The sequence below is a fragment of the Lynx canadensis genome, chromosome E1 (genome assembly GCF_007474595.2).
Source record: "Lynx canadensis isolate LIC74 chromosome E1, mLynCan4.pri.v2, whole genome shotgun sequence".
NCBI classification, from domain to species: domain Eukaryota; kingdom Metazoa; phylum Chordata; class Mammalia; order Carnivora; family Felidae; genus Lynx; species Lynx canadensis.
This window is the reverse complement of record NC_044316.2, coordinates 13,294,122-13,318,208: the sequence shown is the minus strand read 5'-3', so window position 1 is coordinate 13,318,208 and position 24,087 is coordinate 13,294,122. Positions and strand designations below refer to the sequence as shown.

The 24,087-nt window shown below is 43.0% G+C and overlaps 2 protein-coding genes across 2 annotated transcripts; both read right to left on the bottom strand.

Annotated features, from left to right (window-relative positions):
• Positions 1-258: 258 nt before the first annotated feature.
• Positions 259-1,218, bottom strand: LOC115501466 (olfactory receptor 3A2). Its single transcript, XM_030296548.1, has one exon. It carries the CDS (start codon positions 1,204-1,206, stop codon positions 259-261), a length of 948 nt encoding a protein of 315 aa, XP_030152408.1. The 5' UTR covers positions 1,207-1,218.
• An 11,064-nt stretch (positions 1,219-12,282) lies between these two features.
• LOC115501467 (olfactory receptor 3A1) lies at positions 12,283-13,230 on the bottom strand. The gene has a single exon (XM_030296549.1). The coding sequence runs from the start codon at positions 13,228-13,230 to the stop codon at positions 12,283-12,285; it is 948 nt and encodes a 315-aa protein (XP_030152409.1).
• Between the last annotated feature and the right edge of the window lie 10,857 nt (positions 13,231-24,087).

Below are 24,087 nucleotides of genomic sequence, written 5' to 3'. Positions count from 1 at the left end.
GTTGCATAAGTGCAGAGACTCTTGTTTATTTCGTTCACCAGTTCCCTAGGAAAGCATATGGATCCTAGAAGCAATTTAATAAATATTTCTTGTATGAATTAATGAATGAATTACATAGCATTTCTTTGCGGGACACATACATCACACAAATCTTCAGGCAGTTAGAGATATGATTATGGGCCATTTTCTAGGTTACTGCCTTCATGGGAAGTTTTCCTTAACCCAGGAAAGGCAGGAGAGAAGGGACATTGTCAAACCTTAAGTCAGTGACTGCTTCCCCACAAGTACCCGCCACAGGGCGCCCTGAACATCAGGATTTCTAAGACTGTAAATGAGAGGGTTCAGCATGGGGTTGATAACAGTATTAAAGACCCCAACCCCTTTATCCTTGTCTGAAGACTCCTCGGAACCAAGACGCATGTAGTTGAAGATACCAGTACCATAGAAGAGGCAAACCACTGTGAGGTGGGAGCCACATGTGGAAAAGGCCTTCTTTCTACCTTCCACTGAACGGATTTGTAGGACAGCAGCTGCCACGTGTGCATAAGACACAGTGATGAGGACCAAGGGGGTTACAGCCATGAAGGCTGCTGCTACGAAGAGCAGCAGCTCATTGAGTTGGGTGCTGGAGCAGGAGAGCTGGAAGAGCTGTGGGAGGTCACAGTAGAAGTGATTGATCACATTGGGACCACAGAAGTTCAGGGTGGTTAGGGTAAGAGTGTGATTTAATGCATTGGTGAAACCCAAAGCCCAGGACACAACCACCAACATCCTCTGGACTGTCTTGCTCATTCGGGTGCTGTAGGTGAGGGGCCGGCAGATGGCCAAGAATCGGTCATAGGCCATCACTGTCAATAGGAAGCAGTCCATACCAGCCAGGAGGTGAAAGAAGAAAAGCTGTGTGAGGCAGGCTCTATAGGGAACGGTACGCTTGTGGGACAGGAGACGGGCCAACATTGAGGGAACAGTGACGGTGATGCACCCAACGTCCAGCACCGATAAGTTCCCCAGGAAGAAGTACATGGGGGTGTGGAGTTTGGGCTCCACCAAGATGGCGGCCAGGATGCTGAGGTTGCCCCCAACTGTGAGCAGATAGGCAAAGAGGAAGACTACAAAGACCACAGACTGCAGCTGTTCTGTTTCCACTAGGCCGAGTAGAATGAACTCAGTAACAGATGTCCTGTTAACCCCAACTTCTGGTTCCATGAGTTTCTGTAAGGAAATGTCCCAGGAGGGGAGATATCAGTCCACTCCAATTTATTTATTCAACATTAATGCTTTAAACTACCCACGTTAAAAACCCCAGGTAAGTTCTCAGCTGTCTGGGTGATGATATTCCCACTCCCCAGGTTACACCTCATCACTCACCTCCTCCATCAACTCAGTGCCTCTGCTCTTAGCTGAGATGCCCCAAACCATCATCACTTTGTCCCTTCCATCCTCTCCTGGTTGAAAGGGTTGAAATACTTGGGGCATTGGGAAAATGAATTAAGATAAAAACAGACAGTGAGATTAAGATGGATTTCTCCATTTTACTCTGGGGCATCAGTCAAAACCAATAAGCAGATTTTACAATAGAAAAATTAATGCTATTTCCAGAGAAACCAGAAAGCATTTGAAAATCTTGGCTTCAGAGCTTCTAGAAACAAAGCTCAAACAAAGATAGCAAGACTCAGCCCCGTGATTGCAGACATCAGATAGTTGAACCGAGTATATTTATCCAAGGTGAGGAACGTAGGGCTGAAGTATAAATTCAAAATCCCTAGGTCAATAAGTTGCTGATGTTCTTGATGCCAACTAAGACTTTATAACAGCTTAATTTAAAATTATTTATTGTTTTTATAGTATCTGCTACTCACCTCTGAAATCAAAATTGCAAGCATGACCTCTGGGGCAGCTGCAGCTGGGTACCGTTAGTGTTCTACATCACACGGCCACCAACCTTCCACTTATTCTTGACTCAGACACAGCGGTTTGACCGCTCGCTCTAAGGAGAGATCCTCAGGAAGTAGGCACATACTTAGAGAAGCAGATTGAGCCACGTTTTTCAGATATTATAAAAGATCCTGGTTAAAAAAAAAAAAATCAATGTTTCTCTATTGCTGATGGGATGAGCAGAGCTCGAACTTCCTAAGAGTAATGTTATTCCCTTGCATAGAATACACCGGAATCAGAGGGAAGCGGTTGGAGTCTAGTGACTCTAACAGAAGGGGAAAGGGTGATGGGTTCACATGAATGAAAACTTAGATGCAGTGATCTCTAAAATATGCTTAAAATTCTAGGATCACCAGATAGGCGAGAAGGAGGACCAGTCACAGGCAACTCATAATTTCTGAAATTGATGATTGATCAGTGCTTTGCAAAGGACAAATCAATGGATGGACCACAGCTCTGTACATATACTACATAAAGAGCAATGAACTACTCTCTATTTTCCTTTTTTCACGTAAGCATTAGATTGTGACTGTGTCACTTTCTACCTCCGTGCTCATGCAGTTTTCTCTGCCTGCAACGGATCCCTTTCCAACTCTACATCCCAAGTGTTTCAAGACTGAAGGCTGGCTGCCTGGGAGTTCCCACTGTCAAAAGCACCACTGTCTCTCTGTCTCTCTCTCCTAAGCTCTTGTGAGGGTTAAATTGTAGTGTAGGGCTAATGCTTAGCTTGAAAAATAACAGCTTTGTGTTGACACTGAAGGTTAAGAGATAACAGCCTTGCTTTGCTCTGGTAAACTACCCCTCATACTCTTGTAAATTAGGCTTCACCAATTAAGGAAACAAAAGTTCAAAGAAAAGAGCATCAGAGGCAGGGTCAAGGAGATCCACTGGTTGCAACTTAGAGGCAGAAAGTCTAAAGTAAACACCTCATTAGGCAACTGTTTCTAACTCATCTGGAAACTGTTTCTTTGTTCTGTTCCCAGGTGATGGTAAAACGATGTGATCGGTTATAAAAACTCTGTACCCCGGCTGTTTGAGGCCGCACTCTTATCAAGAGTGTTGGTCCCGATCGGTCGGCCTTGCCTCTCATTGTAATAAACTTTGTTGTGACTGTCACTGGTGCCCGTAGCATTCTGTTTCAGGAGTCGTGTGGATGCAACACTCTCACTACACATGATCTCATGGAATTTATTACCATGTATCTTCTAGCTAAGTCATTTCTCTATAAAGTGTATGTCCCCTACTTCTCTGTAAATGACACGAGGACCACAAGCAGGTTTCATTCAGTTTTACAATATTAATACTTATCATACTGCTTTATATATAGTAGGTACTCAGTGTTTATTAAATAGGTAAATAGATGGCTCAAGCATTCATAGGATTGCAGAGAAAGAGAGCATCGGCGTGACCTAGAGTTGTCATGGAAGATTTTTGGGACATATTGGAACTGAGGCTAGACTTTTGTGAATTAGGATGAATTACGGGAGGTGTAGAGGCATTTAGCATTCTCAAAGCATTGTCCCGAGTCCCAGGTTCTCCCTCCTGAGCTATTACAGCTCCCTGCTCTGGAACTCCAAAGAATACCTCCATGTTCCTTTTGATGGAAAGGCTCAGCAAGACCTGGGACTGGAGTGAAGGTTAAAGGCTGCCTGATGCAATGGGTCATAGGCAGTGAATCAGACTCAGTGAATCCCGCTCTCCTACACTCTCCTAAGAGTAACAGAGAACAGGCTTCCAAGAAATGGGGGTATAGGTGAAGGGGTCCAGAAAAGGAGCCAGGATCTTTGGGTCGTAGCCTCAGATCTTCCCATTAAACAGTTTCTTTTTCAGAGGCAGCAATTGTACCTCATGAAAAGTCAGATTTGAGCTGATGGCAGCAACAGAGGCCCCATCACTGTTTTGGAAGAGCAGGGAAAGAACCCCTGAGTACACTCACCTAGGCACGGGTGTAGACACAAGGGAGGCTCTTCAGGAAAGGAGATGAGGAGTTATGTAGACCCACGTATCCGCCAGAAAGGAGGTAAGGAAGTAGATATAATAAATCAAGGAAACAAGCTGATATTTTCTGTACCCTAGCATTATCCTTACAGTGTTATCCCTCCAAAGAGGGAGTAGACAGATGGGGAGAAAGACAAGTTGTTTTGTAAACAACACAAGCCCTTCCTAAATATAGCAACCGTGCCTCACATCTTCTGGTATTCAAACTTTCCTTTAAAAAGATGAACAAGGGCTTTATCTCTAGCCATAGCTTTATAGCAAGTAGTTAGAGACGGTGATATAAATTCCATTTAATGGTAGGGTCACTGAGGTCCCAGGACTTGTTCACATTCTCAAGCCACCCAGGAAACTAGAGGTATAAATGGGACTAGATATAGGTTTGCTAAGGGAGGGGTATATTTCTCAGATGTCAACCCCGAGTGGAGCCACTGAGCAGAGATAAACTAATTTCCAGACTTGTCTTGGGCCTGGGATGAGGAAGGAGCCCCAAAAGAGAGGCCGGAAGGAGAAGCTTTCTTCACACCCAGTTTCCTCATGAGTCCTCAGAAATGTGGTGTTTTTCCCCCTCAGGGCCTTGTTAGTGGGAGCCCCTGGGACTGTGTCTTAGGCACCCAGCAGTGTCTCTGGAAATGGGGATCGAAGAGCTATATTGGGCTAGGAGGCCTCCTGGGGAGCTGTCTGCCAATATGACTATCTAGGCCGGGCTCTGAGAGATTGAGAGCCCTGGTGAAGGCAGCAGACTAGTAAACAGAAGATGCAGGAGGGTTAAGGAGGGCGTTCCTCTGACACCTATAGCCACCACTACTTACTCAACACTCCTTTCCCAAGAGAGGGTCTCTGTCCTCTCCCACCAGAGGAGCCTTCTGCAGTAGGAAATGCACTGTGGACAGACCTGTTTTCTGGCGTCCGGTGGTTGACTTTGGACAAGCTGCTGTACCCTTTTGATCCTCAGTGTCCTTATCTGTGAAATGGGCATATCCTCTACCATAGAGCATCGCTTGCAGATTAAATCACGTAAGATTCGCTAAGCTGATGATAGAAGTTTGGCAACACATCAGCATATCAACTGATAACATTTGTGGGTATTTGTTAGGCACATGGTAATATGTTGCATACTTTTTGCGCCTGGGTCCCTGTCATTCCTCACAACACCTCTAGGAAGCACCTTGTGGCAGACACATCAGATGTCTGCCTCACCTCTCCCTCAGCCTTTCTTCTCGTTTCATCTGCAGCTGGGTCGGACAGTTCCCCTCAGGCTTTTGCTTGTGGCAGGCCGACAGAGGGTAGCCTCTTCCTTGGGATCCTTTGATGCCATGAATTTTGGCGGTGGGGCTGGGTAGTCGCTAGGTCTGAGCATGAGTGCCCAGAGTGCAGAGAGCACCTTGGCAATAGGAAAGGGGAGCCAATGGGTAGACACCCCAGCAACCATTCCTCAGACAATTGTGGGAAGCATTCCATATTCTCATGCTCAATCAAGTCTCTGCTGGACATCTGTTGCAGAGACTTTGGTCCCTTGGTCAGGGACATCTCTTCTTCATTCATCTCACTCTCCTCTTAACCCCTGTCTTCCTCCCAGGGATTCCTGCTTCCTGGGATGATTTCCCAGTTAAGCCACACACGCATCTTGTCTCAGGCTCTGCTCTGGGGGGAGCCTGACTGAGACAGCTGGTACTGGGAGTGGCCCTAGGAAGCAAATCCTCCAGATGGAATTCTGCACCTGGACCATTCGCCACTACTAGGGGGAAAGTGGGCTTGGTGATAACCGTAGTTTCATCACTGAGACTCAGCTGTGGTATGTTGGGATGAGGTACAGGTGAAAGGTGAAACACTGGGTCACGTTTTAGCACCAGCACATTAATATGATAGCCATGGAAAGTATAAGAATTGCGGAATTTTAAGAATTAAGGGTGGGTCACTTCTGTTAACTTTCCCAGAAGCCTGAAAAAACAACGTAAAGCCCAGGGGAGCCAACATTCAATTCAGGGTATGTCACGAAAGCTTGAAAACTTCCTTGGCACATCTCATGAGGCATTACTCTTCTGCAGCCACAAGGAGAGAGCTCTGAAAATCAGGCATCGGACCTAATTGTAAGGGTGGCAGATCCACATGGGAGGCTGAATGTGCAGCTTAGGGGAGTCTCCTGTGCTAAATACAGGGCCCGGCTAAGGAAGTAGTGAGACCCTGAGTCTGGGGATGGGGAAGTTTGAGAGGTTGCTCATGAGAATTGCAAACCCCCAGACTCTCCCGCAGTCACTTGGCCAGAGTACCCCTTCCCCTTTGCTGGTGGAGATCAACTTCCTTGTGTGTGACGGCCACACAAACACCTCATAGGAAGCAGATGTCTACAAGATGTTTCTTGTCTTCCTCAAGAACTTTTCCCAGGTCTCCTCCATGCCTCCAGAACAATTGGGATTACGTCTCAGCATATTCTGAGAAAGGCCAATCCCACTCATGATGCCAGAGAAATAATTCACTCACTGAAAAGAATCTGACACTAGGCTGAAAGAGGGCCCCCTGGATATTCAGGTCCTAAGCCCTGAAATCAACCCTTTGGAGATATGATGTGATTGCTAAGGGTCTTCATCTGGGAAGATGATCCTGGACCATCCAAGTGGGCCCTAAATGTTATCACAGGAGTACTTAGGAGACAGAGGCAGAGGGATGACTACAGAAGAGAAGGCAATGCGAGGCTGGAAGTGGAGAGGGAATGAGGGAACCACAGGGCAAGGAAGGCCAGCAGCCACTGGCATCTGGGAGAGACTCGGAATGCGTTCTCCCCTGGAGCCTGTGGAGCAAACTTTCTCTGCTGCCGTTTGAAGTTAGCCCTGTAGGACTCATTTTGTACCTTTGGCCTCTGGAGCCAAGAGAGAATAAACTCCTGTTGTTTTGAGTCACCAAGTGTGTGGTATTAGGTAGCAGCAGCCATAAGAAACGAATACACTCACCAGTGCAACTCAGCAGGAACTGGAAGCTCCTCTTGTTGACAAAGGAGAGATGTGGGAGTGGATCATGAGGACCAAAGGGGTGGGTGGAATGTGAGGCTGAATAGCGAGAGTTCATTGACGAGGGAGCACTTTTCAGGATTCAAGATTTAAAATCCTGGCAGGATGCCTGAAGCTGGTCCTAGTAAAGTGCCAAGATGTCTCTTTGAAGCTAGATGTTGGTTATAGGGACTCTTCAAAGATAGGCTGGCATGCCTGTCTCTGGGAGTGTGTCTTCCTCCAGGTCCTTGTGGGCACAAGTGTTCCCAGGCCACTTTAATCTGCAGTTGGACTGAGGTCTGTGGGGCAACCTCTGGAGGCACAGTAGCATGTGTCTCCTGGTGGGTCGTTGGACGAGCGGGAGTATTCCTGGCCCGTGACTGTGAGGTGCAGAAGCCAAGTTCTAGGGCCTTTTCAGCGTCTGCAGTTGGACCGGGGCTTGAGGGTCTGAGAGGCATATATGAGCGTGTCTCCTGCATTGTCCCCGGCTGAGCGGGACTGGCAGCTGAGAGGGCTGGAGCTGCTTCAGCATCCACAGCCAGGGTCAAGGTTGGTGGGGCTGTTAACCAGGGCACAGGTGGGTATGACTTCTGCTGGGTCTCTCGGCAGATGTTGCCAGTGACGGGACCAATGCCAAACGAGGCCAAGCTGAGTTCACAGGGGGACAGAGCTGCTTCTAGGTTGTAGCCAGGACTACTGTCAGCATGACAGCCACCTGGGCGCATGTCCTTCTCCAAATATACCTTCTTAGTCTTGGGTTCCACCAGGGTCTCACAGTCTCTTACCTAAAGCCCAGAGCTCCCACAACTTTTTCTGTCCAAAATATTGTTGCTGAGGGGGAAATCGAGTGGGGATCTCCTCTTCTCTCATTTCGCTGGCTGCTGTTATATATTTGTGTTTATATTTGTATTATATTACACATATTATACATAAACCATATATATTATCATGTACACCATATACAAGCAAGCTTACATTTTATGGGATCTGGACAACTTTGATCCACTAGGGGAAAAGTTAGAACATACACAAAAATAAATTGTGTGTATTTTAAATATTTGACTTAAAAATAATTGTAAATAGGCAATCATGTGAACTTTGGCTCAGGTCATGACCCTGCAGTTTGTCGGTTTGAGCCCCATGTCGGGCTCTGTGCTAACAGCTTGGAGCCTGGAGGCCTTTAGGATTCCGTGTCTCTCTCTCTGTGTCTCTCTCCCACTCACACACACTCTCTCTCTCTCAAAAAGAAATGATAGGGGCGCCTGGGTGGCGCAGTCGGTTAAGCGTCCGACTTCAGCCAGGTCACGATCTCGCGGTCCGTGAGTTCGAGCCCCGCGTCAGGCTCTGGGCTGATGGCTCGGAGCCTGGAGCCTGTTTCCGATTCTGTGTCTCCCTCTCTCTCTGCCCCTCCCCCGTTCATGCTCTGTCTCTCTCTGTCCCAAAAATAAATAAAAAGCGTTGAAAAAAAAAAAAAAGAAATGATAAACGTTTAAAAAAATTAAAGCAAATGTAAATGTACTAGAAAAACATCACTGATAAATATTTAATCAACATTTAGATGGAAAAGTCATTATTTTCTAAGCATGACAAAAAAAGCATGATAAACTTCACAAAAATATCAGACTTCATTTGAGCAAAAGAAGCCTAAACAAAGTAAAAGACAAGTGGGAAATTAGGGAATATCTTTGCAACGCAGACGGTAAAGAGATACTACCCTAAAATGTGAAATGTTGCCACCAATCATTAAAATAAAGATTAACTACCCCATGGGGCAAAAAATATGAACTGGCAATTTTGAAAGCATAGATCTAAATAAATTAGAAATAAATATATAAAAATCAATTGAATCACACTCATAAAGAAATTCTAATTTAAAAATAATGCAATATTTAATCTATCGAAGATAAAAAAATTCTATTTATAACACTCAGTAAAAGCAAGTGAGGTAAGAAACATTCTCATAAACTGCCAATCAACCAACTAAAGCTGGTCGCCCTACAACCTTGGTCCAACACACACACACACACACACACACACACACACACACACACCTTTTATGAATATAACCAGTGAAATAATTGCAGTTATATGAACACATATACAAATGAGAATGTTAACTCCAGTATTATTAACAACTGCCAAAAATAGGAAATAAGTGAAATCAATAGGGATTTGTTAAATAGATTGTAGTTTATACATAAAATGGAATATCATGAAGCCTTCAAAATGGATAAAGTTGATTTGTAGGTTGATATGTAAAAAAAAAATGTAATAATACAGAGAGGAGGGAAAGCATATTACAAAGCAGTACGGTGTTGTTGCTTGCACATGTTGACGTGCATGCAAGTGTGAACGTGTGTTCGTTTGTGTGGAAAGTCAAATACCAGCTACCGCCACTTAGTTCTTTTTTAAAAATTGGATTACTGAAGGAATGGTATAAAAGAGCAACAATGATATTCTGTATTGTTTGAACCTTTATGATATGATGTATTACATGTATGATAAACATACATTGGAATAATAACTTGGAATTAAAAAAAACCAGGCAAATTCCAAAGAAAAGGGAATCTCCCAAATCGGTAATAAAACCCTATGATTCTGGAGAGTAGACAGCATGCCCGGAATCAGTGCCTGAGTCATCACTTATGATGCTGAACAAGTTGATCCATTTTACTCCAGTGATTACACATGAAATCATCCCGTGAGCCTTGAGATGAGTGTTCATATATAAGAAAGGCTAGAGGCACAAGGAGTTTTGGAAGTAAATAAGCTCCATCGTGCAGCAGGGTTAGATGCTGGTGGGTAGGAAAAATGGTAGTAGGAAGATGTGGTAACTCTTCAGGGTAAACAGAGTGACACAGTCTTTTTGTTCATTAAAACTAGTAGAATCAGGGGCGCCTGGGTGGCGCAGTCGGTTGAGCGTCCGACTTCAGCCAGGTCACGATCTCGAGGTCCGTGAGTTCGAGCCCCGCGTCGGGCTCTGGGCGGATGGCTCGGAGCCTGGAGCCTGTTTCCGATTCTGTGTCTCCCTCTGTCTCTGCCCCTCCCCCGTTCATGCTCTGTCTCTCTCTGTCCCAAAAATAAATAAAAACGTTGAAAAAAAAATATTAAAAAAAAAAAAAAAACTAGTAGAAAAAAAAACTAGTAGAATCAGAAGGGATTACAAGTGGAAGAACCTTGATGGTTACCTTGTGCCTGTCAAGTACAGGCCCAGACAAGGTTGAGAACTTATTCAAGGTCGAGAACATTGCTGATGAGAGGAAGTGATGAAGTGAAGACCATGTTGTAGATCTTCCTGGACAGTTTCCTCGACCCTTGGAGGAAGCTCCATTTGCATTCTTGAAGTTTATCTGATGGCTAAGAAAGGATCAGGAAAGAGCGATCTTCCTCCCCGCCCCGCCCCCCACCGCCCCCCCCCCCGCCCCGTGTCTTTTGACGGTCTTGGCTAGCGTGACCCAAAAGGCAGGAGTAAGTTGATAATTGGTTAGTCATAGACTCTGGTGACATTTGAGGTGGACAAAATACTCAGAACTTCTTTTCATCTCTTTTGTCATCTGATAAACCTCCCTAACATTCTCAGAACACTTTCTTGTAAGAGAAACTGAAAATGTGTCCCTTCGACACTTTTTAGCACTTTCAGTGAAATTTGAAAATTGCTTTATTCACGGTAGAAAAGATACACCACAATGATGGTGTGAGGGTCGCATAAACTGGTTATTGCTGGACAGTATAAAACAGGAAGCAGCCCTGTACAGAAGCCCAACTCTTTCGTCTCTGACCCACTAGTTTTGTTTCCCCCCTTCTTTCCTCTGACCTTTTAACCATCTCAAGGTATCTTATCCTATTTCTCTATCTTTCTTGTCTCCACTCTCTGTGTACCCCATTCAGTCCTCTCCAGTGCCCCGAGCCTTCACTCTCAGCCCATTTGTTTGCAGTTCTGTCCTATTTCTCCCTGTGTCCCTCTTTCTTCTTCATTTTCCTGCAAACTCTTCACCTCCAGTCTTGTTTTGCTTCCCTCCCTCATGTTCTTTCTCTTCATCTCTGTCTTACCCAGTCCTTTCAATCCTTTCACTTCCCTGAAAACTCACAGAGAAGCTAGGACACAGTTCAGGTCAAAGGGATGTTTTGGGGCAAGGAATCAGGAAACATCAGTGACAGAGTAGAGATGCCCACAATAGGCGATTCATCTCAAAGGGAGACTAGAAGGAAAATAAAGCCAAATACTGATTGGATGAAAGCTTAGGATGTAGCATGCAAGATGAGAGAACATTCTAGGTTAGAGACTGTTCTCCTACCGAGAAGGGACGTTTAGGGGAGCATCACTATATGGCTTTATTTACAGATATGGATGATCTCAGCTGGAAGATTTTGGGACTGAGAGGATTTAGAGAGAAAGTTCATATGGAGTATTTTGGGGTTTTTCATGCGTAAATAATATTTTCATTACAAAAGATTATCTTTTCAAATGATTTGAAATATATCAGGAAAAACAGACGAGGAACATTAAATTTGTATTATAAGGTTGACCATATTTATTAGTGGAGTTTTAAAAATTTGCACACATGAATCATGCTCTCCAGAGGCACTAGAAAACATATACCCATACAGCTTCCTCTCTATCCCCTCTATATCCCATGATATCTTCATGTGATAGGAAAAGAAAGTTGCTGTTTTGGTTTATAGAAATCTGACAGGTGAAATAAAATGAATCTGATCTCTAGGTCCATGTTTTAAAACCAGACCATCCATAGCTGAACTTGAGGGAATCACATGACCTACTAATGGATGCAGGGCGTGGTGGAAAGGCTTCTTTTTAAAAAAAATTTTTTTTCCATGTATTTATTTTTGAGAGACAGAGCCCACGTGGGGGAGGGGCAGAGAGAGAGGGAGACACAGAATCCGAAGCAGGCTCCAGGCTCTGAGCTGTCAGCACAGAGCCCGACGTGGGGCTTGAACCCACAAACTGAGAGATCATGACCTGAGCCAAGTTGGACACCCAACCAACTGAGCCACTCAGGCGCCCCAGTGGGGAAGGCTTTGGGTATTTTGGGGAAGCCAGGCTATAACCAACCAAAGAGTCATTCCCTGTGAGACATGAACCTGTACTAGTCGAGGCTCTGAGATTTTGCTTCTACCCAGAGAAAGGAGCACACAGTGTCTAAAGTTGTAATTTGTCAAAGGGGTTGGCCTTGACAGGGCCCACACACCTATTGACTATAAATTGCACATGGTTTCTTTGGGAAACAATAACTCTTATCCCTAATTAAAACAAACAAACAAAAAAACCTTAGTTACTGGCTCTAGAGGATTTCTTCTTTAGTCCAGAAAGGGAAAAGGAGGGAGTGACACTCCAGACCTCAGGACCTTGTCAAGCCAGTGGTCGCCTCCCCATGAGCACTCTCCAGAGGGCACCCTGCACATCAGGGTTCCTGAGGCTGTAGATGATTGGATTCAGCATGGGGTTGATGACGGTGTTAAAAATTCCAAAAGCTTTATCCTTGTCTGAAAGCTTGGCTGAACCCAGTCGCATGTAATTAAATATACCTGAACCGTAGAATATGGCAACCACAGTGAGATGAGAGCCACATGTGGAGAAGGCTTTCTTCCTGCCCTCAGCAGAACGGATTCGTAGGACTGCAGCTGTCACATGGGCATAGGAGGTGACGATGAGAGCCAGGGGAGTACCTGCCATTATGAAACCCACAGCAAAGAGTAGCAGCTCATTGAGTTGGGCGCTGGAGCAGGAGAGCTGGAAGAGCTGTGGGAGGTCACAGTAGAAGTGATTGATCACATTGGGACCACAGAAGTTCAGGGTGGATATGGCTACTGTGTGGGTCAGTGCATTAGTGAAGGCTAAAGCCCAGGACACAGCCACCAATATCCTCTGGACTGTCTGGCTCATTCGGGTGCTGTAGGTGAGGGGCTGGCAGATGGCCAGGAATCGGTCATAGGCCATGGCTGTCAACAGGAAGCAGTCCACCCCAACGAGAAGGTGAAAGAAGAAAAGCTGTGTGAGGCAGGCTCCATAGGGAACAGTACGCTTGTGGGACAGGAGACGGGCCAACATTGAGGGAATAGTGACTGTGATGCACCCAACATCCAGCACCGATAGGTTCCCCAGGAAGAAGTACATGGGGGTGTGGAGTTTGGTCTCCACCAAGATGGCGGCCAGGATGCTGAGGTTGCCCCCAACTGTGAGCAGGTAGGAAAGGAGGAAGACTACAAAGACAACTGGCCGCAGGTCTGGTGTCTCCACCAAGCCCAGCAGGATGAACTCAGTAATGGCTGTTTTATTGTACTCAAATTTTGACTTCATTTTTCCTGCAAGGAAACATCCAAGGATATAATCTTTCTTCTCAATACATTTATCCTAAAAGAACAAATAGACTGTAGGGCGGTAAAATTTGCCACCCCAAAATGTGTGTCTTTGGCATGTGGACTCTTTTAGGCTGATTACTTAAAAAAAAAATTTTTTTTTCAACGTTTATTTATTTTTGGGACAGAGAGAGACAGAGCATGAATGGGGGAGGGGCAGAGAGAGAGGGAGACACAGAATCGGAAACAGGCTCCAGGCTCTGAGCCATCATAGGCTGATTACTTTTAAAAAGCAGAACTCTCAGGAGAAACCTTTGCTCTCCCCTCATATGCCTAAAAGAGTTTAGATAGAAGACTTGCTCCAGGAAGGCAGCTATCACCATAGATACCAACAGTATAACATGAGATAAGTGTGGTAGCCAGGGAGCATTTTAGTGACTTTCATTCCGTAATAGAATTAATTTGACAGAATAAAGCAAGGCTGTAAAAGCTCTCAATAAAATTATGGAAGAGAACTAATTGGTATGTATGCCTTTCCCAAATGCCCCTGAAACTTTCACACCCCCCACCAAAGAACATGGATAAATGTATAAACTTTTAATAGAATTAAATATATAACATTAATAGAATTAAATGTACAAACCTGAAATTCAGAAAATTCCAAAAGAATAAAGAATACAGGCAATAATATTTCATCACAAACCAACTTAAGGAAAAATGAATTTTAAAAACAACTCCCCGTGTTTTGAATAATCTGTAAGAAACTGTTGGACCAGAGGGAATCAAAACTTAAACTGAAGAACATCACGGAGACTGAAAAAGGGGAGAGTGAAACCAACACACATGAGAACATGTGGATTATCACCAAACCGGTGTTCAGAAACAAATCCATAGCCCTAAATGAATAGATGAAAAACAGAATGTAAAGAGGGTGGTGAAGCAATCGGATCAAGAAATTAGGAAAAGAACTTTAAGAAATGGGGAGAGGCTGGTTGGTAAAGGGGTTCAGACCTTGAAATTTTCTTTTTTTTTTTTTAATTTTTTTTTCAACGTTTATTTATTTTTGGGACAGAGAGAGACAGAGCATGAACGGGGGAGGGTCAGAGAGAGGGAGACACAGAATCGGAAACAGGCTCCAGGCTCTGAGCCATCAGCCCAGAGCCTGATGCGGGCTCGAACTCATGGACCGCGAGATCGTGACCTGGCTGAAGTCGGTCGCTTAACCGACTGCGCCACCCAGGCGCCCCCAGACCTTGAAATTTTCTAAGAGAGTAGGACTTACATAGTCTCAGACACAAAGGAAAAGGTAAATATGTGAGGTGACGGATGTGTTAGTTACCTTGACTGTGAGAATCCTTTCACAACGGAAATGTATCAAACCATCGTGTTGAACACTTTAAATATTTTATAATTTTATTTGTCAGTTACACCTCAATAAAGCTGGAAAATATAAAGTAAAGCAACACTTTATAAGCTTTAGAAAAAGAGAAATGAAATGTCCGTTACTGACGTAATACAGGAATTTCATACATGATATAAGTGGCATCTTAAGTGAGTGGGAAAATGTACTATTCGATAAATGCTGGAGAGGCAATAGCACAGCTAGCTGGGAAAAACTGAAGTTGTATTTGTACCTTATATATTTTACAAAAATAAATTCTAAATAGATCAAAGATTTAAGTATAAAAATTAAAGCAGGAAGTTTTGGGGAAAAATCAAAGAATTTTCATCAGGTAAAGATGACTCAAAATATAGAAAAAAATTTTTTTACATAATGCAAATGGATGATTCTATTAAAAGTTGAAAATTCTAGCCATTTAGCTAAGCTGGAGCCACATTTCCCTAAATCTCATTCTCTGTATGGTTGCAGGCTAAGGTTGGCTGCAAGGGGAATTTGTAGAATAGTTGTGAGACAAAATTACATACGTGTTTTCTTTTTACCTGGAAATTCCACTTCTGGGAATTTATCCAACAGATATATGATCACATGTAAGAAATGGCATTTGTGTGATACTGTTTGTTGCAGCATGGTTTGTAAGAGCAAATAATTGAAAACAACCTGTGTTCATCGCAAGAGGGCTTAGTAAATTAATATGGTATATATCCTTACAAAAGAGTACTGTGCAGCTGTAAGAAACAGTTCTGTCTGTGCTGATCTGAAAGCTATCAAAGCCATATTACTAAATACAAAGCACAACTGGTAGAATAAATACAGCATTTTTTGGTTCGCTTTAAAAAGAAGGGAACACTCACACTCACACACACATGTATGTGATATAAATCTCCTAGTTATGGGATGAATAAGTCATGGGAATAAAAGACACAGTATAAAAATACAGTCAATGATATTGCAGTAACGATGTAAGGGGACATATGGTAAACGTAGCATAATGTATAAACTTGTCAAATCGCTAAGTTGTACCTGAAACTAATGTAACATTGTGTATCAACTATACTCAAGTTAATAATAACTTTAAAAAAACATACATCTAGTTAAAGAATCAGATGGACTGCCATCTGGGACATTCCATCTGGAATAAATAAGAAAAAAATGGTGGAATATAAACAATTAGGAATTAGAAAGGGCTACAGCCAGAAATACAAAGGAAAAATTAAATTTTAAGAGAATACCCTAAACTATATTATTTAAGTGGAAAATTTCAATAAAATAGGCACAATTCTAGGAAAATATAAACTAAAATATATTCAAGGACAGTCTCAATACCCAAGTAAACCAGAAACAGGGAAGAAAGTTAAAAAAAATTGTCAAAGAACTAATTGCCCCAGTAGTGATCTCTAGCCTCATAAAACTGTTGAGAGAAGTTTGGTTTAATTTTGATGAATAGAATATTCTCATTCTATATAAACTTTCCTGCAACTCCAGAAAATGAATTAACTTTCCTAATATCTTTAAAAAAATTGCAGTCGACACACAATGTTACATTAGTTTCAGATTTACAACATAGTGATTGGACAAGTCTATATGTTATGCTGTGCCCACAAGTGTCACATACAACGCTTGCCATCTGTCGCATACAACGCTATTACAACACCATTGACTCTATTCCCTGTGCCATGCCGTTCATCTCCATATTTATTCCTCAACTGAAAGCCCATAAGTCCCACTCCCCTTCACCCATTTTGCCCATCCCCTACCTTCCTTTCCCTCTGGCAGCCACCAGTTTGTTCCCTGTATTCATGGGCCTGTTTCTTCTTTGTTTTATTTTGATTTTTAGATTCCACATATAAGTGAAATCGTATGGTATTTGTTCTTTGTCGGACTTATTTCACTTATGTCATCATACCCTCTACGTCCAGCACCCCAATGCTTTTTATGAAGTTACCATGCACCTGACACTACAAATATAAAATTTTAGGAAGAAATATATGAAATATCACTAGAGAGCAACTTTAGTTATGACTATAGAAACAAAATGCTAAATATAACTATAGAGAGTTTTAAATATCAGAATATTAAAAGAAGTAGTCTATCATGATTAAGAGAGCTCTTATAAAAAATTGAGGCTGATCTAATATATGTAAATGTATGTATATATTAGATCAGTTGCCTAAAAAGTACTTTTTACAGGTTACAATCCATTGTTGATTTAAAAGGAAAACACCCAGCTGTAGTCATCTAAGAATAGAGGGATACTGCAGGATTATTGCTAATGGAAAGTAACAAATTATCCCATGAAAGTAGGAGCAAGAGAGGGATCCCCACCATTACATCTATTTTTATTATTGTCCTAGAATCACTACAAAATTAATGTCAAGAAATAGAAAAATCAAGTTTATATATTGGAAAGGAAGAGAAAGCAAGTGTGTTGATTGTCCATAAAAGGTAATCAAGAATTATTAGAAAAAAGTATCGAGATAAAAATCAAATATACAGAAATCCATACATTCCTTATATACCATCAATGTACACTGGTGGAAAACATAATGCAAAAAAAAAACAAATTAAAAAATGAAATGCTTATGATATAATGTTAAGACTAAAGCAGGATGCAAAACTGTACAACACAGTGTTATTTCAATATTAACAAAGACAAAAAACACACACTTTCACACTCACACACAGAAACAAGACTGGGAAGAAATACCAAACTCTGTCAGTGGTTGAGTAATAATATGAATGGGTTTTATTATCTTTCTTCTCCTCTTCTCTACTTTATGATTTGTCTACAATGAATGCAGATTTTTTTTAAGTTCATTTATTTATTTTGAGAGTGCACGCACAAGCTGGGGAGGGACAGAGAGAGGGAAAGAGAGAATCCCAAGCAGGCTCCACATTGTCAGTGCAGAGCCTGACACGGGACTCCATCCCAGAGGAGATCATGACCTGAACCGAAATCAAGAGTCGGATGTTTAACTGACTGAGCCACCCAGGTGCCCTGCAGATTGTTTTTATAGTATTTGATGAAGTACCACCTCATGGGCATGATCATGGAATACCTACTAAACCCCATATCACAATAAAGTAAGTGCACAAAAGAGAAACCAGCAATCCCTTCCCCTATGATATGTAGGTGGCCCCAACATATTTGATACCGACAGAATTTCCTTGGGGGATTCCCTGAAAACAATTGCAGCTAAAAGCTGTTAGGAGAATTACCCCGAGCGAGGCACTGTGCACCGTTCTAAGTGCTTTAAATGTATTAACTCCTTTCTTCCTCACACCCCCTGCTATGAGATGGATCCCATTTGTAATCCCGATTTTACAGAGAGAACATGAGTCACGTAAAGCAAATAGCAGAGGCAGGATTTTAACTCTGGTAATCTGACTCCAGAGCCCCCACTCTTGTCCTTTACACATACCACCGCTCAAGGTAACCCAAGGCATCTGAAGGATCATGAAGGCATGTCTTTCTCCTGAAATTCTCTCTGAATCTATATCTGATCCATTCTCATGACTCAAAAACCCACTCTCATGTTTGCTGTGGTTTGTGCCCTTGAAGATCCCAAAGTCTTGACTTGCAGGCTGAAGTAGCTCAGGTTCAAACAAGTGTCTTGGTTGGATCATGGCCACAGTCAGAAGTTGCCCCCAATTTCCCTTTTTATTTCAATCCATGTCACCAGATTGCAAATTCTGTGACTTCCTATATCCCCACCTTTGCTGTTGCTACTTTCTCTCTATAGACTATCCTTCTTCCATTGTCACGTGCTCAAAGTCTTCAAGACTCAGCTCAAATACTACCTCTTCCAGAAATACCTTCCTGATCTGTGCCCATTTTAAAGTGATATTTACATCTTCAACATTCCCACCACACTTTAATTATATTCCACATGGCACTTAACACTGTGCCTTCTGGCATAATCATTTAGTGATTTAGTGCAGCTCCCTCAGTCCAATTTAAGCATGAGATTCATATCTGAATTTAGGAACTATATGCATAAACTTATTTTAGTTATGCACCATTTTATAAATGAATGAATAACTGCATTCATTGACAAATAGGCTTTCTGACAAAGAGGGCATCTTTGTGGGCTATAGTAGTGATGAAAGGGTTTCTGGAAAAGTGGGAATTTTCCTAGACTTTGAAGGATTGGTATGATTTGGTTGAGGTAGAGTCAAGTGAAAGGCACAAGGGACTGTTGTAGGGATGACTCCTCCACTCATCTAGATGGGGCATGCAGTGCATGTAGCAATCTGCATACTGGCATACAGCTTTTTATATAAACTTCCAACATAGTTTCCACAATTGGAAGAAATATTCCTCAAAAACAAGTAAGTCATGAGCCAGAATATTATGTTCCCCTAGTAGCTTCTGTCTAGCCCTCAATCGATGAGGGATGAAACTTACACAAGATTTCCTAAATTCTGGGTTGTTCACCAGATTATTGATCTGGGGTGTCTGTGGCTAATGAAATCACAAGAGTGATAACCGATGAGGAAGCCCTTCCGGATCGCCATTCTTGGGGGTTCATATGAGTCCTAGACTTCCCTCATGCTGTGAGAACTCCCTGCTCTCAGGTCCCAGTAGGGCCTCCATGTACTAGCGGTGGTCTCAGTAAACTAGGTGAGGCTGTCCAGCAAGGATTGGTTCTGGGCAGGGAAGTTGAACACTGAATCTCAACCCACTCATCCTTAACAGTCAGGAAAAAACAAAAAAGCTTCATCTAGGAAAGAGGGAATTGGTAAAGATGCCTAGAAGAGGAGCCTCAATCTCTGGTTCATAGTCCCGGCTCTTTCACTCACCTGATATGTCATCCTGAGCATGTCTCTCTTAGTTTTGTTTTTGAGACTTTGGTTGCTGTGCCTGTAAAACCAGGAGGTTTGACTTACTGTGTAACAAATAAATTTCCTTCCATTTTACACAAGAGCGGAGGGAGGATCATGGGAAAAGTCACCTGTTACCGCACAGAGACCAGTGAGGTTGCATGGGAAGGGATGTAAAGGGAGTGAGAATCTGCACAAACTCGGTCAGCAACTCTGGGGGAATATATATGGAAATGAGATTAAAAGAGGTAGAGGCCATCTCTGTCATGGGACTTCTCCACCACAGGGTAATCCTCTTGTGTCCTTAAAATTGCCCAAGAGTGGGGAGGAGCAGGTGGGGCGAGCTAAGTAAATACAAGTCTTAATAAATAGGACAGCGTTAAAGCAGTGGTGCCTCATGCATCTGTGGTGATTTAGAATCTCTCCAAACATCTCCATCCCCCATATTGATCTATGGGGGTAAATGGGATGGTTATCCTAAGAACTCCATTTAACAGAAGGGGACATAGGGGAGGTCTTTGCTTTCTCAAGGTCATCCAGGGAACTAGACACGGAGCCAGCACCGAATCTGGGTCCCCAGCCCAAGGGTTTCCCTCTTCCACTTGTCTGGTCCAAACAGGACTTGGGGGCAGATACAAGCTGACTCCTAACCTGAGATGAGGAGGAAGCCCAAGAGAGGAGGCAAAAACTGGAGGTGCCCTTTCCCACTTCAAATTCTTAATGAATCCTCAGGAACAAAGTACATCCCCCCCTCGCCCCCGCAAAGGCCCCTGGGGCCTTGTTAGCGAGGGCCACAGACACTGTGTCTTGGGAGTCCCAAAATGATCCTGAGAGAGGTAGTTGAAGCAGTGTGCTGTGCTGTGCTGGAAGGGACCAGGGGACCCCTGGGAAGGGTGCTCCCACCATCATTACCTGGGTTAGGCCTTTAGAAGATGAGAATTTAGTGATAGAGATGATGAGAGAGGAAATTGGAGAGGTTGTATAGTGTAACCCTTGGACTCTTGTGTCTTCCTCCTCAATAATTCACCCAAGTCCATGGGATAGCGTACTCTCTTTGGGAATCCTGCTGCACTTTGTAGACAGATAGACCTGCTCTTCCAGCTATTAGCAACTACTGAGACCCTATGGACTCCAGTTTCCTTTTTTGAAGAATGAGAGTAATATCCTCTCAAAAGGTTGTTGGGAAGACTAAATGAAATAACATGTATAGAGTTCCTAGTAGGAGACTACCAGTGTTGCTATTAACATAATAATAATTGATAATATGTACATGACCCCACACCATAACATTTATATGCACTAAATCCCAATCAACCCTTACAACGATTTCATGAGGTAGAAATCGTTACTATTCCCATTTTAGAGACAAATAATTGAGGTTCAGGGTGACTCAGTAATTTGCCGAAGGCCACACACTCAGGGCTTTGAGGGGTTGGGGCTCAAACTTGAATATGTCTAATTCCAAAGCACGTGATCTCAACAATTATGCTATGTGATTGACTCCTCCACCCCTGTCTAATTAACTCCTTTCCTCCAAATGATATACTTGTTTATCCTGTTGTTTGTGACCAATATGGCTTCTAATTCACCATGAATTATGCCCCAGGATGAGCCTAAGGCATCCTACTCTCAGTGATAGTGGCCTCTGCACCACCCAATAGCCTGGTGCACAGAACTGGGATCGACTTCAGCTGCTGCCTCCAGTACAACCCTCTTGCTCTCCAATTATATCTGCTGCTTATTCTCACTGCAAAGAATTATGACCTTAACTCATTGGTCTTATGAGGAGCTGACCTTCCAGAGTTAGGCTTGCGTTGTTGTCTTAACGATTGAACATACGAATGTTAAGGCTTTTCATCATTCAGTAACATTTTTCTAAAGATAAATGAAAACTATATTGAACTGGAGCTCTAGAAGTTGTTCAGAGATCATGGGAAAGGAGTAATACTTAAAGGATAGTGCCTATGAGTTTATTTATAAAAAAATATATTTGAAAACACAAAACTATTGAACTTCCGATTGTTGGAAGACATCAGAAACAAAAATGAAAGAAAAATGGTAAATTGGAATACTGTGTAGAATTATCCATAAAATATATGGCCAAAGATACCAAATACGTAAAGAGTTCCCACAGATCAATTAAAAAATTAACAATTCAGTAGAAAAAGAAGCAAAGGACATAAAAAAACAATTTTCAGGAAGCTGTGAGATTAGCCAGGTGGCAGGCAGGATAGGAGGTCGCATGCTCATCTCCAGGAGCTCCATCACTGTTGTGTTCAGTTCTCTGAAGACCACAGTGCCTTGCCATTTACAAAATAGGAGCTGCCACTGCTCAGTACCCCACACACGAGGTCCCAAGTCACAGCTTTGACCCACGATCACCAAGCCAAGCTGCACTGCTGTGTGACCACATTCTGGCTCCTAAGCAGAAAGTTTGACCTGCCATCACCAGGGAGTCCTGCCATTGCCCTGTGCTCTGCAACCTAAGCCCTAAGCCAGGGCTCTGACATTCCATCACAGGGGCTCTAGTTTGTCTCCCAACCCCTAGGTCCTAGTCTCAGCAGAGACTCACCGTCACCAGGTTGCCTTGCTGCAGCTCTCTGCCCTACTTCCGGTGTCTTGACTCAGGGCTTTGATCCACCATCACCAGGGCTGTGCTGTTGCTACTCTACACTCTGGGGTCTTGAGTTGGAGCTTTCGCCCCAACTGCTGCTGCACCCTGCCACCTAGGCCCAAGCTACCATTACCTCTTGTCATCCCTGGGCCAGCCACTGTAGCATTTCCCCTCCCACTTAGAGCCTAAGTCACTATGGTAAGCCCCGGAAACCCAGACCCCAGTTCCATGGGATACCTGCACATGTTCACATGTCAGACACCAACACCACCACCATAGCAAGTGCACCTGAACCCCAGGACCCTGACTCTGTGGCCACTGTGGGTGCCAGCCCACTAGACCTGGGGCCGAGAGGGGTCCCCTCAGGTAGAGCTTACCCCCATGGGCAAAATAGGAGAACAGGAGAATGCCAGCAGCTTTCACCACCAAGGACCCCAATAGCCCTAGCCATCACTGTTTGGGCCACCAAAGACCCCTCTGGTCTTTGCCAAGGTTGACCTCAGCTGAGGGAGCTACAATCAAATTAAAAAGCATCTACAGGGGCGCCTGGGTGGCGCAGTCGGTTAAGCGTCCGACTTCAGCCAGGTCACGATCTCGCGGTCCGTGAGTTCGAGCCCCGCGTCAGGCTCTGGGCTGATGGCTCGGAGCCTGGAGCCTGTTTCCGATTCTGTATCTCCCTCTCTCTCTGCCCCTCCCCCGTTCATGCTCTGTCTCTCTCTGTCCCAAAAAAAAAAAAAAAAAAAAAAAAAAACGTTGAAAAAAAAAAAGCATCTACAAAGCAAAGGAAGCCATCAATAAACTGAAAAAGCAACCTATGACATGGCAGAAAATATTTACAAGCCATGTATCTGATAGAGGGTCTTTATGTATCCAAAATACATAAAGAACTCATTCAGCACAATAAAAAAATCCATTTTAAAAATGGGCAAAGGACCTGAATAGACATTTTTCCAAAGAGACATCCAAGTGACCAACAGGTACTTGAAAAGGTGTTCAACATCACTAATAATCAGCACATCAAAACTATCATGAGATATCACCTCATACCTGTCAGTATGGCAATTATTAAAGACCAAAGACAGTAAGTGTTGATGAGGATATGGAGGAAAAACAAACAAACAAACCTTGTGCACTATTTGTGGGAATGCAACCTGGTGCAGCCACTATGGAAAACAGTATGGAAGTTCCTCAAAAAATTAAATATAGAACTACCCTATGATCTTGCAATCTCACTTCTGATTATAGATCCGAAGTAAATGAAATCAACTATCTCAAAGAGATATCTGTACTTCCATGTTAATTGCAGTGTTATTCACAATAGTCAAGATATAGAAATAGCCTAAAGTCCTTTGATAGATGTTTAGATAAAGAAAATATGATATATAGATAGATACTGATACACACGCACACGCGCGCGTGCACACACACACAAACACACACACTAGAACTCCTGTAGTGACAGTGAGGATGGGGTTTGATGGCATTATGCTAAGTGACATAAGCCAGGCAGAGAAAGACAAATTTGGTGTGGTATCATGTGTATGTGGAATCTTAAAAAAAAAAAAAAAATCCAACTTCATAGAAACAGACACTAGAATGGTGGTTGTGGTTGCCAGGGACTGGGGGAGAGGACAAAATGGGGAGATGTAGGGCAAAGGGTACAAGTCTTCAGTTATAGGATGAATAAGTTCTGAGAATCTAATGTGCAGCATGGTGAATATAGTAGATAATATGCAACTGTATACTTGAAACTGGCTGAATAGACATTAAACATTCTCACCACACACACACACACACACACACACACACACACACATAGGAGAATTAGCTATGTGAAATAAAGGATGTGTTAATTATCTTGTTCTTGGTAATCATTTCATAATGTGTGCATATATCTATCTATATACCTATATCTATATGTATCTATATCTATATATCTCTATATATCATCATGTTGTACACTTTAATATATACAATTATATTTGTCAATTATTTCTCAATAAACTTTGGAAAAAATTAAT